At 47.8% G+C, this 13675-nt stretch overlaps 1 protein-coding gene across 1 annotated transcript in view; it reads left to right on the plus strand.

Annotated features, from left to right (window-relative positions):
• HSPA9 (heat shock protein family A (Hsp70) member 9) overlaps positions 1–13675 on the plus strand; it is a 360992-nt gene that overhangs the window by 259494 nt on the left and 87823 nt on the right. The window contains exon 13 of the mRNA XM_078653348.1: positions 4704–4821. Within this exon, the coding sequence (XP_078509474.1) occupies positions 4704–4821 (118 nt within the window). The remainder of the gene's footprint in view (positions 1–4703; positions 4822–13675) is intronic.

Below are 13675 nucleotides of genomic sequence, written 5' to 3' on the forward strand. Positions count from 1 at the left end.
GTAAACACAAGAGGTACGGGGGATGCAGTAGGCAACACAATTCTAAACACAATTTAGCATTGAGCTCAATGGGTTTTTCTATATAAATACAGCTGATTACTTTGTAGATTACTCTGGTAGTTCCAGGACTGAATCCTAGATTCAGTCCTGGGATCTAAGCTGAAATCAGTTTAGTAAAAACATTTTAGTTATTGCAGTGATGTTTAAGGCATATTAAGCTATTTTAAAAGTTCACACACTAACTTTTCAATGAAAATCTGGCAATGTTATCCAATGGGAGAAAATTCAGGTTGCAATTAAAGTACGATCTTGTTACTTTTGTAATCCAGTACTAGGTTCCCAGGTCCAGCACTGGGGTCTCAACTTAAAACAGGTTATTTATTACGTTTCAGTATTTGGTATGATTTTTAAAGAATATATCAAGTTTTCAAAAGTAGACACTTTCACAAAAAAGCACACAATGGATTCCTATGGAGAAAATTTAAGTTACTAGTAAACCCGACTAGGATCACTTCTGCGGTTCAGTACTGGGCTACAAGATGCAGTACTGGCTTCTCTCCTGATCACGGGTGAGTACTTTGGAATTCGGTTGATTTTATGGGAATATTTTAAGTTTTCAAAACTTCACACTTAGAAGATTTTTCGAGTCAAAGCAGTCAATGTTATCCAATGGCAGGTAAGTGAGTAACCGGTTTCCAGGTGAGTACTCGACTGGAGAAGTTAGGGTCCTGGGCATAGACTCAGGGGTTCCCCAGGGTCAGGCAGGCACAGTTGGTTCACCCTCAGCAGCACCGGCGCAGCCCTGTGCAGAGGTAGTTAGGCCCAATGTTATCCAATGAGGGGCAGGGGGCCTCCGGTTGGTAGCTGCTGGCTAGCAGGCCACGCGGCTGTGGGAGCTGGGCTCCTGGTCACTTGCTCAGGGCAAAGGGGGAAGTAGGATAGGACAAAGGTTACACAGCCAGAGGCACTCGGGCATCTGGGTGCCGGGTGCTTTTGAGCCGTCGGGCGCTCAATTTTATTCAAAGGGAAAAGTAAAAAAAAAACAAAGGCTGAAGACTCTGGGACGGTGATTCTTCAGGTGCGACTACCATTTCGAGAGGTAAGTTCGGATCTTTGAGAAGAGGTAGGTACCCCAAAGGCAGGCACAGGGGGCTGCAGGGAGCCGGGTGCAGGGGTGTCTTTTGGTGTCGGGAATCTTACCCTCGGCTGGTCGCGGTTGGTGGGGTCCCTGGTTCTGAGGCTGCAGGTGTCGTCTGGTTCGTCGAGGAGGGTCTTTGGGCACTGGACTTCGGGTCCCAGTCGCCGGGGGGGTCGTCCTCGTGGTCTTGAATCACTCGGGCACGGGCCGGGCTCGGCGGGTGCAGAGTGGGTAGGTCTTGAGCTTTCTGGCTGGCACCAGGGGGTGGTTGTTGAAGCAGAGCCTCTGCTTATGGGAGTCCCAGTCTTCAAGAGGGTCAAGGTAGGCAGGTCCTCCGGGTGTCCCAAGGTTGCTGTCCGCAGGAGTCGCCGGGATTATGCAGGAGCAGGTTCCAGGGTCGACAGGCCGGTAGGGCTTGGGCCAAGTCAGTGGGTGTCCTCCTGTTAGCAGCTGCACGGCGGGTCTTCTTGATATTCTTTCTTCTTTTCTTATCGGGATCTGAGGAAGGAAGGTTCAGGGTGCCCCTAAATACTAAATTAAGGGGTGTTACAGGTAGGGCAAGGGCAGGGACCAATAGGTCCCTGTCCTGGGATGAGTACACCCCCTAGCCGGCTCCTCTCATGTGGGAGTGGGGCAGGAGCCTACCTGTGATTGGGCAGGGCTCCTCATCTTCGAGATGGCCGGAGCCCGGGGTCGTGCTTCACCTCGCCTCTCCCACCTGAGGGGTGGGCTTATCACAGGCTGGTACACCCCCCTTCCTTACATAGGGTTTCCCGCCAGTCTTCCCGCCAGAGTGGGGTTTGGAACTGGTGGGGGCCAGTTGCCGAGTACAGCAAATAGTCTGGAGAAGCTCACAGAGGCGACATGCCTTTGAAGCTTCTCCCTGCCCATCCTGGGGGAGGAGACCTAGCACCTCGACAGGATGTGCTTTGTTGCAGGCCCAGGAGAGCGGGGCGCTCCCCACCCAGGGGTCCAGCAACAGGTCTGCTGTGTGGCAGCCTCTGCAGCCACTCAGACCAGACATAGATTGTAGGTTAGGTTTTCAGGGGGTATCTCTAAGATGCCCTCTGGTGCATTTTACATTAAATCCCACACTGGCATCAGTGCGAGTTTAATGTGATGAGAAGTTTGGTACCAAACTTGTCAGTCTTCAGTGTAGCCATTATGGTGCTGTGGAGTTCGTAATGACAACCTCCCAGCACCATATACTCTTAATGGCATCACTGCAATTACAGTGCCCAAGAATGGCTCTGGGTACTGTAGGGGCACAGGGCTCATGCACCTGTGCCCGCACCAGTGGCATAGGGCCCCCAGCTAGAGGGTTGACTGAAGTATGCCAGGGCAGTGGGTTCTGTGGGCATAGCACACAGGGATGTGTGCCATGTCGACTCTATTTAGTTCTGTATTTAGACACTCAGCCTGCAAAGGCAGTATGTGGGTGTCGGGGTACAGGGCCCCTAAGGGTGGCACAATAAGTGCTGCTGTCCTCAGGGGTCTTCGCTGGTCACCATGCCCTGGGTACCTAGGGTACCATTTACTAGGGGCTGACAGGTGGCTAGGGATGCCAATTGGGTTTTAGTTTCAACACAGCATTTAGGGAAGGAACACAGGCCCTGGGTACCTGGTTGGCAGGGACCCAGGGCACACTCAGTAAAAGCACATCAGCAGTTCAGAAAAAAGTGGGGGCATACCAGTGCAAGAAAGATGGCACTTTCTCACAAATATCTTTATACAAAAACAATTTGTCTGATGTTCGGACTTTGAGTGTGCGAATTCATTTGCTGACTGAGTGTGTACAACAAATCCTTAACACTGTCCTCTGATACTGCCTTACTGCTCGACCACACTACCACAAATAGTGTGACTTTACCTCTGCCTACCCTTGGGGTTCCACTGGACTCTGTGCATACTATACCTTACTTTGGTATGGTAAATACAGAGTCCGCTTCCTTCAAGTGGGCATAACCCTGTCGCAGAATTCATAAATGGGCAAACACGATGGCCACTTCTGAAAAGTCTTATCCCCATCAGGTTAGGCCACGTTAGGGGTGGTACTAGCCTGGGGTGGACATGTTTACCTGACTAGCTAATGTCCCCACCTGTCCAGGAGCCAAAAGGCTCTGGACAAAGGGGGTTGGCTTCTTCGGCTGTGCGGGGAACCAGATCTGTATTTCAAAGGCAGTAGTTTCTTTGAAGCGCCCCAGCCTTGGATTGCTAATCTTCGGGCCCTCCTGTGGGAAGGGGTGGAAACACCCTTTCCATAGCAGGCTTTCTGAGCTGCTGAGGGCAAAGACTGTCTCCCCTAGGTGAGAAACTAGTCTGTGGCAGCAGGCTGGACTGAACTAGTCAGCTAGCACACTTGAGGGCTGGTGGGTTTCAGGGGTTACCTATAAGGTTCCCTCTGGTGCATCTTTTAATACATCCATCACTGGAATGAGTGTGGGTTGATTAATACGAGGTGTTTAATACCAAATCCAAATGTTTCAGTGGAGCTATTATGTAGTTGGGGAACTAGTTTTGACCAGTACATACTTTAAGATGGCTTTCCTGCTCACTTGCAATAGAACTAGTTATCACAGAGGTATATCTGCTCATGAAGATATGTCATTAAAAAATATAATGCACCCTGCCTTAGGGCTCACAGGCCTGCTGTAAGGGTGACTTGCATATATCAGAGGCAGTGACTTTAGCATGACACCCAGGAGTGTTGTATCTTGATTTCACTCATGGTTTGCTCCATGTCACGCGGCCTGCACTGGCAGTCAGTGTAGAATTTGTGTGTGGTCCCGTGGGATGGCATAAGCTATGCTGCAGGCCTTAGGGATCCTCATTAGTACCCCTGCTCTAGGTACCTGCAGTACCATTTACTAGGGACTTCCATGGGTGATAGTCCTTACCCATTGTAGCACAATTAGACTTTACCTTGTTTTTGAGCAGGAGCACTGGCACCAAGGTCTAGTTATTAGGCCTCCCTGCAATGTCGGTTGAAAATCTAATAGCTAATAAGGGGGCAAAGAGTGGTGGTTAACTGTAACAAAAGCCCAGTTCTCTACTCCCTGTTTAAAGAAATGTCTCCTACATTCAGTAGCTAAACATTCTCAACTCCATGCTATTGAATAGCACCCTTCCTTATCTAACAGCTAAACAGGACACATTTCCTTCGTTTCTTCATGTCTTACTTTTCCCTCTCAATATCCCTACTATCTGGAGGATAGATGGTGATGATCCCTTCCTCTTGTCTGCCAAACAGTCAATTCAGCTCTCGCTGACTGGTCTCTCTGTGAGGGGAGGGCGGCCTGATCTGTATCCCTCTATAGCTCCTTTGTGTGTATGGCTCTTTTTGATGCAAACCGTAGCATTCAGAAACCTAAAACGTTACTTTTTTTTCATTATTCTTTTTACAATCCTGGTGATGGTGGCTCTGTTCACCCCACTAATGTGTTATGTAAAGTATATACATTCTGGGAAATCATGCTGAAGTTCTCATTAACAGAAGAAAACATTAATTGACATGCAACTCTATTTGGTATGGTTATTTGTTCTTTAATGCACCTTTCTTTTACAGGTAGGCATTCCGCCAGCCCCACGTGGTGTACCGCAGATTGAGGTCACTTTTGACATTGATGCCAATGGGATTGTCCATGTTTCTGCCAAAGACAAGGGTACTGGCCGTGAGCAGCAAAGTGAGTGTTTTTAATTGTTAGACTTACTCTTATGTCCTGCATTCCTTTCAGTCCCACAATGTTGAGCGCACCACAGCTGAGCAGTCCTATTAAGAGCATCATTGCTGGCAAATACTGGTTATCTTCCTAGTATCCTTCCTTCCTCTGTATCACAGTGCCTGTATGTTTCTTGCGTTTCTTTTCATCCAGCTAGTTTTCCTGTTTAATAGTTTTTTTTTCTGTAGCACTGCTATACATTTGGGCTCTTATACATATGTTTCATTGCTTGAGAGCATGTTTAAAATGGTATTAAATTATTGAATAGCTAGCAATTTGGATTTGAAGTGAGTAGTTGGAGGAAGGATGGGTTTATAAGTAAGAGACATGCGAGCGGTAGATCACATGCTTTGCATACTTCTGCCATCTAGTGTTGGGTCTGGATGTTTGCACTTTGTTTTTCTTCAAAGAAGTCTTTTCCAGTCACGATGTAGATGACTACTTTCGGTGATTGTGCGCATGGGCATCAACTCCATTGTAAGATTTTTTTTTTTTAACGTGAATTGCTGTGCTCTGGTTCGAAACCGTTCCTTCGATTTCCCTCAGTGCGCAAGACACTCCCCCTTGACGGTATTGTTTCCGATCGCGTCTCCCATTCTTCGTATATCTTATTTGTTCCTAAAAAACAATCTTTTGATTAGAAAGCTCGTGGAAGGCCGTTGGGTCTTCCCGCGTCGGTCCGACTCGATTGAACAAACTCTCTTCAAATTCTGCCCTTGGTGTCACGCAAAGTACCCGCTCACCGACTCACATGAAGTGTGCAACCTGTGCTTGTCTCTGGAGCACAGAGAACAGGACTGCGACGCGTGCCAGGTTTTCCGCTCCAAGACGACACTTTGCGACCGTTGGGCTCAACGTCGCAACATGCAGAGCCAACACAATGGCTCCATTCCGGACATCTTCGGGCAACAATCTGATGAAGAGGCCGGGGATGCCATGGGAGCAGAGGAGGAGCAGGAACCAATATCCATTTCAGAGTACGGCTCCGACCAGGATGAAGACATCTACATGGGCAACGTACTGTAAGTACAGATCCTCTCTTGTCCCAAGATCCACCCAGCACAAAAAGAAGGCTCCTGTTTCGGCACAGAAGCCTACAGAAAAGCCTTCCGGCTCTAAAAAGTCTCACTACAAATCTAGCTCTGAGCCGAAACACTCTGGATTGAAACCGAAGTCTGGCTCCGAACCACACTATTCGGCAGAAATCACCAAAAAAGCACCTTTTCAACGCTCCAATCGACAAACCGGACCTGAAACAGAAGGTGTTGTACATTCATACAAAGACTGTACATATTTCCACCAAAGTGACTTTAAAAAGAAAGACTGATACAGAAGAGGAATATCACATAACTTAAAAATAGAGAAGTGCTGGAACTAACCCTTCCCCTCCTCCTCGTCCTCTTCCATCGACCCCTTCTCCTTATTTTCAACTTTTAACAATTTCACCTGAGTGTAGGAGAGTGCGGTCTGCAATCCTATGGTCACCCCAGATTTTTGCTTTTTGCTTCACTGGTTTACGACTTTCCCTGGCTGTGGGCCTGCTAATCGGACCCACAGCCTAGCTGTTCTCTCTCTAAATTGACAACCATGTACTTTAGGTGCATTTACCAATTGGTACTGGGCCACCTTATCAGTCCCTGTACAGTGTACCTTAGTTGCCCAGGGCATAGGTGTACCCAGGGCCTACCAGGGGCTGAAGCATGTATTATGCCACCCCTGGCTGGCCATCTAAAACTGACACAACTGGCTGCACGACAGCTGGGGCAAGGTGGTGTAATCACCCTTTGCTATAGATATAGTATACCTATATCTAACCCTAAAATGGACACTTATTATCCTATCAGTCGCTCCTATGGCAGGCCTTAACAATCCTGAAGGCAGAGTGCTTGGAATTATGTGAGATGGTGCTCTGGCATGAGTTGAGCCCGTCTGCAGCTTGCGGAACCAAGTCCTAATAGCTGTTCCATGATAACGCTATACCATATACTCTTAAGTGCATTATCAACCTCGCGGTTGAATGCTAACTCTGGTATAACATTATCAAAACATGTCGAGTAAGGTGTCATACGAATTGGAATACTACCCCCTCGCCAATTCTGGCGACGGGGGTAGCATTCCACCCTTCTAGAGGGACACGACATGTATGTAACTGAGAACCCCGGTTAAAGTTAACTCGAGCCTTCGCATCACAAAATGGATGCTGCCACCACAGACACAAGTCTGACCTCCTGCTGCTGGGAGTCCTTCCAGCGAGGGAAGCTTGGACAAAGGGTTTCCTGCCTTGGGAGGTGCTAGCACCACCCCAGACAGGATTTTGTGTATTGGGTAGGACAGGCCTGAAAGGAATGAGACATGCCTGGGGCACACAAGGTGCCTTGTGCATACACCGGCTCAAACCAGTTGCTGGGGCATCCCTGCCCCGGCTCTGGCGCGAAGCCGGACAAAGGATAGGGGGTGTAACCACCCCCCTTCCTGGTCCCACCCATAGGAGGGACCTAGTCGTAGTACATCCCCCTTTAGCAGGATAAAGGTAGGAGCTAGACCCATTCCAAATTAGATTAATCCTGACTTGAAACTTTACAAGAAGAAACTCTGGACTTCGCCGTTCTGCTCCCCAGAAGACTGAAGAAATCTCCCTTGTGGGCAAGGAGTGTCCACCCTGCATCTGCAGGCACCATCAAGCGTCCAGCGGCTTCCCTTTGTCGTCTTCCCTCGAGGATCCAGACTTCAGAGCCCGGCGAGACCCGGATTCCCAGACCTCTCCGACCTCAACTCACATCTGCAGCACAGCTGAGATCCGTGGGTGCGACGAGACACGTGGGACCGGCCATCTTGAAAGAACCTGCACTTCGCTTCCAGCACGACTCCCGAGGTAAACTCGACCAAGTGCTTTGGGGACTGAGAAGCCCCAGCCCCGAGCAGCTCCTGCACCGAAGATCAGCCCTCCAGCATCCACGAGATCTGCGTGGGGCCCTTCTGCTTGGTTGCTGCTTGACGCGTTGTCTGGTCACTTGCCGGCTGGCTAGTGGCCTCCTAGACGACGAACTTTGAAACCTTCACTGCTGGTCTGGTTGCTCCAGACTGGCCCTTGCTCCCTTCCAAAAGAGGAGCACCCCGGACCCTCCTGGTCCACTCCAGACGCCGTTTCCACTCACCGTGTGGGTTGCCTTTGCCAAGGCCTGTTGACGCCGATTCCGGATCCAACACTGCCGACAGCGAGAGCCTGCGTGGGACAGCTCGTGCCTCCATCCTGGTCGTCGAAGACACCTCCTGGTCCACGTGGCTGCAGAGACCAGCGTCCACTCTTCACCTGATCGCGACGACGACATCTGGTTCCCTCCTGGTTCCACTCCAGTCACTGGCTAGTGACTTTGAACATTGTCCCCTCTGCTTTCAGGTCTTCTTCACCGATCCACCCTTGGATCGCACCGGACATCTTCCTCCTGGTCGCCTGAAGCATTTTTTCTTCCAGGCTCCATAGACTTCAACACGAGAACCCGTCACTTTGACACCTCTGCACCCACAGCCCGTGGTTGAGGTAACGAGAGCATTTCGGTGCTCAAGGGTAGTTTAACTGTCCTAGTGTCCAGTTCCACAGTCGTTTTAATCCTAACTAGTCAGGATTGTCTGTACTCACCTTTTTCTTGAACTGTACTGTCCATAGACGTTGTTACGCATCTCGCGTGTGAGTTCACACTCTGCACACACGTCCCGTGGGCCTCCTATTACTTACCCAAGGTGAAAATAGTGTAGTCCTAGCGAACCTCCAGCCTCTGGACAGCTCCATTCTTATCGACTTTCACATTCCACTTACTTAGTATATGGTCTGTTGTGCCCCTAGGGCACCATTGTAATTTTGTGCAACTTATCGTATTTTTCCTAAGAGATTGTCATGTGCTTAGCCCTCTGACCTCATAAAGAGTTCAGAGGTGTTTTGTTATTAATAAATATATTGTTTATTTTCATAACAACCTGTGTGGTGTCCTTTCATCTGGTATTCAAGGGGTTATATTGTGGTAAAACAGCTGGCTTCACATGCCAAAAGAGTTTAACCTAAGACTGCTTTGTCCATGCTACCATTAGGATAGCTGGTCTATAAGGTTGACTTACAACCAATCACCATAAGGTTTGTTTGGACTGATACAAGGTGATCACTAGAACTAGTGAGCATCATATATCCGGCCAACTTCTCACACTGAGCATTCACAACCACGTACACCTGACAGCCAGGATAATGGGGATGGCAATGGGATGGGAGAAAGATTATCAGCCAGTACCTACAGACCCGTGGGACAACTACAACACTAATTCGCCCAAAGGCAATAATCCGGACTTGTACCCTACCAAGCCCTCTCCACCGGACAACAGTGTAGGTTACATTGAATTTCTGGGTAGAGCTGCCAACTACATGGGGTGCCGCTGCTCAAAGAATCCCTCGAAGAGTATTTTCTCTTTGAAACCCTTAGCAGCACACAAAAGTCATCACACACACTACACATGCTCAAAGGAGTGATCAGGCATGTAGATGACCTCTTTAATGACCCTGTCAAGGCTCGTGTTATTACCCCTAGAGTAGAAATACAAGCCAGCACCATCTGACCCAATGTATGTAAGGGGACAATTACCATTGGACTCCCTAGTTGTGTCCAGTGCACGAAAAAGAGCCAACTCCCAAACTACAGGAGATGATCCACCCCCAAATTAAGAATCCAAGCTTTTTGAAGCTTTGGGGGAAAGGGTGGCTTCTCAGGCAGCAAACTTCTGGCGCATCTCTAACACTCAGGCATTAGTACTATGCGCACTGGGACAAGATGGAGCAATTGATCCAGTTTCTGCCACAAGAACATAGATCTAAAGCGCAAGAACTAGTGCTGGAGGGACAACTTATTTCAAACCATGCAATCTGGTGCTCCCTAGATGCTGCAGACGCTGCTGCTAGAGCTGTAAACACCAGTGTCCTTTTAAGGAGGCACGCATGGCTCCGCATATCTAGGTTCAAACCTCCATATTAAACACACCCTGTGATAAGGAACACTTCTTTGGCCCAGTAGTAGATTCTTCACAGGAAAAGACGAAGAAAGACACTAAAGTGGCCAAATCCATGGGAGCCCTTTAGTTAATGCAAGCCTGTGGTTCCTTTCAGCGCTCTTTCTACCGCGAGGCTCCAAGAATACCTCCTCAGAGCCCTCCACTTACAAGGGCAATAACCAACCCTCTACCTCTAAGGGTTACTTCAAAGGGGATTACAGAGGCAACAACGGCAAAGGCAGGGGTAGAGGTTCAAACACACGCACCTCCCTTCCTCCAATACAAAAGTTACTTGCCTACACTCCCCCCACCACTCAACACCTGTCTGAAGACTTTCAGATTTCCTACCAATTAGCCAGTCAATAACAGACAAGTAGGTACTACAAATTATCCGTTCTGGTTACTGCCTGGAGTTCACCAACACTCCTCCAAAAATTCCAAAGTCACACAAACTTTCACCAGATCACCTACACCTCCTCAAACAAGAGGTACAGTCTCTCCTTCTAAAAGGTGCTATAGAGCCTGTACCACCACTTCACCATACTTCCTAATACACACAAACCAATATTAGATCTGAGAACTGAATCTTTACATTCAGTCATATCATTTCCACATGGTAACACTTAAACAAGTACTACCTCTTTTGCAAAAAGGCGACTTTCTGTTTACACTAGACCTAAAGGACACATAGTTCCATATTCAAGTCCACCCCGCTCATTGCAAATTCCTCAGGTTTGTGTTAGGGTTTCAACACTACCAGTTCAGGGTACTTCTCTTCGGAGTCACCACAGCCCCCAGAGTCTTTACAAAGTGTCTGGCGGTAGTAGCTGCTCACCTGAGAAGATCAAGCATCCATGTCTTCCCATACTTGGACGACTGGCTCATCAAAGCCAGCACGTACCGGCAATGTCTCCAGCACACTTTCAGAACAATTCAGTTACTGCATCAACTAGGGTTCACAGTCAATGTGCTAAAATCACATCTCCAGCCAGCCAATACTCAGAACTACCTAGGAGCCACTCTAGATACTCAAAAGGCTCTGGCGTTTCCCAACGCAGCCAGCATTTGTAACATTCAGGTTTTAGTTCTCCAGTTTCAACCCAATCAATCGCTTCCAGCTCAGGTTTATATGCAACTGCTGGAATAGATGGCATCTTGCATCATGATCGTCCCCCATGCCAGGCTGCAGAAGCGTCCACTTCAAGAATGCTTAGCCAGTCAGTGGAACCAGTCACAAGGTCTAGTAACCAATCTAGTGCTGGTAAGCGGCCATACTCCTCGCTCCCTGCTGTGGTGGAACACTCAAAATGTATCAAAAGTACGACCCTCCATAGACCCGGTTATACACAGTATTAACAGCGGACGCGTCCCTCACTGGCTTGGGAGCTCATCTTCAACAACAGCCAGTGCAAGGCCTGCGGTGCCAACAGCAAAAGTTGCTCCACATCAATCATTATGAGTTGCTTGCAATCTTTCTAGTTCTCAAGGCGTTTTAGACTCACCTGGAGGGTAAAGCTGTCTTGGTTCGTACCGACATGACAGCTATGTATTGCTTACAAAAACGGGGACACACTCTCTCCAGCTGTCCCACTTAGCCCAAGACATCTGGAGGTGGTCTATTCACCACAAACTTTATCTCCTAACTGAACACCTCCCAGGAGTGAACAACCAGATTGCAGACCTCAGCATGCAGAGGCAGCAAATACAAGAATGGGAACTTCACCCTCAAGTTCTCCGCCCATACTTTTAAGCTTGGAGAGTCCCTCAGATAGATCTGTTTGCCACAAACCAAAACACAAATTGCCAAAGCTTCGCCTCCAGTTACCCGCACCTGCAATCCAAAGGCAATGCACTATGGATGAACTGGTCAGGGATATTTGCCTACGCTTTTTCGCCTCTCCCACTCATTCCATGAGTGGTTCGGAAGCTCAGGCAAACCTCTCGCACTAATCATAGTAGCCCCCCCATGGGCATCGTCAACCTTGGTTCACAATCCTGTTGGAGCTGTCTCTTGTTTCACATCAAAAGCTGCATTTAACCTCCAGTCTCCTCACACAGAGCCATGGAGAAATCAGACACCCAGATCCCACACAACTGAACCTCGCGATCTGGCTCCTGAAGTCATAGAGTTTGGTTATTTAAACCTTCCACCAGACTGTATAACTATCATTAGGAAGGCCAGAAGGCCTACCACAAGAGCTTGTTATGCAACTAAGTGGAAGTGATTTGTAATTTATTGCTATAACAATCATATTATCCCTCTTGATGCTTCCATACAAAACATCATCTGCTATCTGTTAAACTTGCAGCAGTCAGCATTGGCTTACACTTCCATCAGACTACACCTCACTGCAATAGCTGCATATCTACAAAATAGGCAGCATCTCTAGTTATTTAGAGTACCTGTAATTAAAGCTTTCATGGAAGGACTAAAGAGTCATACCACCAAGACTCCCCCCAGTGTGGAATCTTAACCTAGTCCTCACAAGATTAATGGGCCCACCTTTTTAACCCATGCACAAATGAGACCCACAGTCCCTCTCTTGGAAAACTGCTTTCCTCATTGCAAGCACTTCATTGAGGATAGTGGGTGAACTCCAGGCACTAACCATAGAAGAACCTTTGTTCCAGCTACACAGAGACAATTGGTTCTTCGTGCCAACCCCAAATTTTTACCTAAGGTAGTATCCGTATTTCACATAAATCAGTCGGCAGAATTATCTATATTTTTCCCTCAACCTGATTCTGTTGCATAACAAGCTCTACACATCTTAGTGAGAAGAGCACTCTTGTACTACATCGAAAGAACTCAATCATTTTGTGGAACTAAACCAGTCTTTGTTGCTTTTGCACCATAACACAAGGGCAATCCTATCTCTAAATCTGGTATTGCAAGGTAGATTGTTAAGTGCATTCAAACTTGCTATGCAAAAGCAAAGAGGACTCAACTGTACTCCCTAGAGCGCATTCTACTCACAAGATAGGGGCCACTATGGCTTTCTTAGGAAATATAACCATAGTTGACATTTGCAAAGCTGCAACATGTTCTACACCAAATACATTCAACAAACACTATTGAGTTAGTGAGACATGCCATTGTGGGTCAAGCAGTACTTAAAACACTGTCTCGGACAACTTGAACAGCTACAGGTTACCCCAGTATTGGAACTTTTCATAGATTCCCATGCTTTGTATCATTCCCCGTCGTCGGAATGGGAGCCTCGGTAGTATCACAACCATAGAAACAAAAGAGAAACATAGGCCTAGGCCTCATTTCATTTTTTATCCTATCACCCTCTTTTTGTAAAAGAGACCAAACTTTTGCCAGGACCAATCGGAGCAGCCTCACCCCATAGAACCTTCCTGAGAGAGCTCAGAGCCTCAGATTTTTCTACCGCACGTTGTGCTAGGGAGTCTCCACTGAGCTCTGCTCAGTTTTCTCAATATTACTGGTTGTTTCTTCAAATTTTCTACTGAAATCAAGACATGTCTGACAAGGAGAAGAAGGCCTTATTCAGGTCCTGTGCCTCTTGTGGGAAAAAACGACTTTTTGTGGGAGATAAGCATGAAAACTGTATTTATTGCTTATACCCGGACCACAAGGCCACAGACTGCAAAATTTGTAGAACCTTCCCTACCAAGACACTTCGGAGACAGAGAGGGTCGGCTTTTGACCTTGCTTCAAAAGATGAAGACTCGGAAGGAGGTGCTCTCATCAGATGAAGAGAATTCAACATCTCTAGCGTCCTCTCACAGATCCAGGAAGAGGGGTAGGTCCCCCCCTGGTTCT

This window comes from Lissotriton helveticus, chromosome 7, assembly GCF_964261635.1.
Source record: "Lissotriton helveticus chromosome 7, aLisHel1.1, whole genome shotgun sequence".
NCBI classification, from domain to species: Eukaryota; Metazoa; Chordata; class Amphibia; order Caudata; family Salamandridae; genus Lissotriton; species Lissotriton helveticus.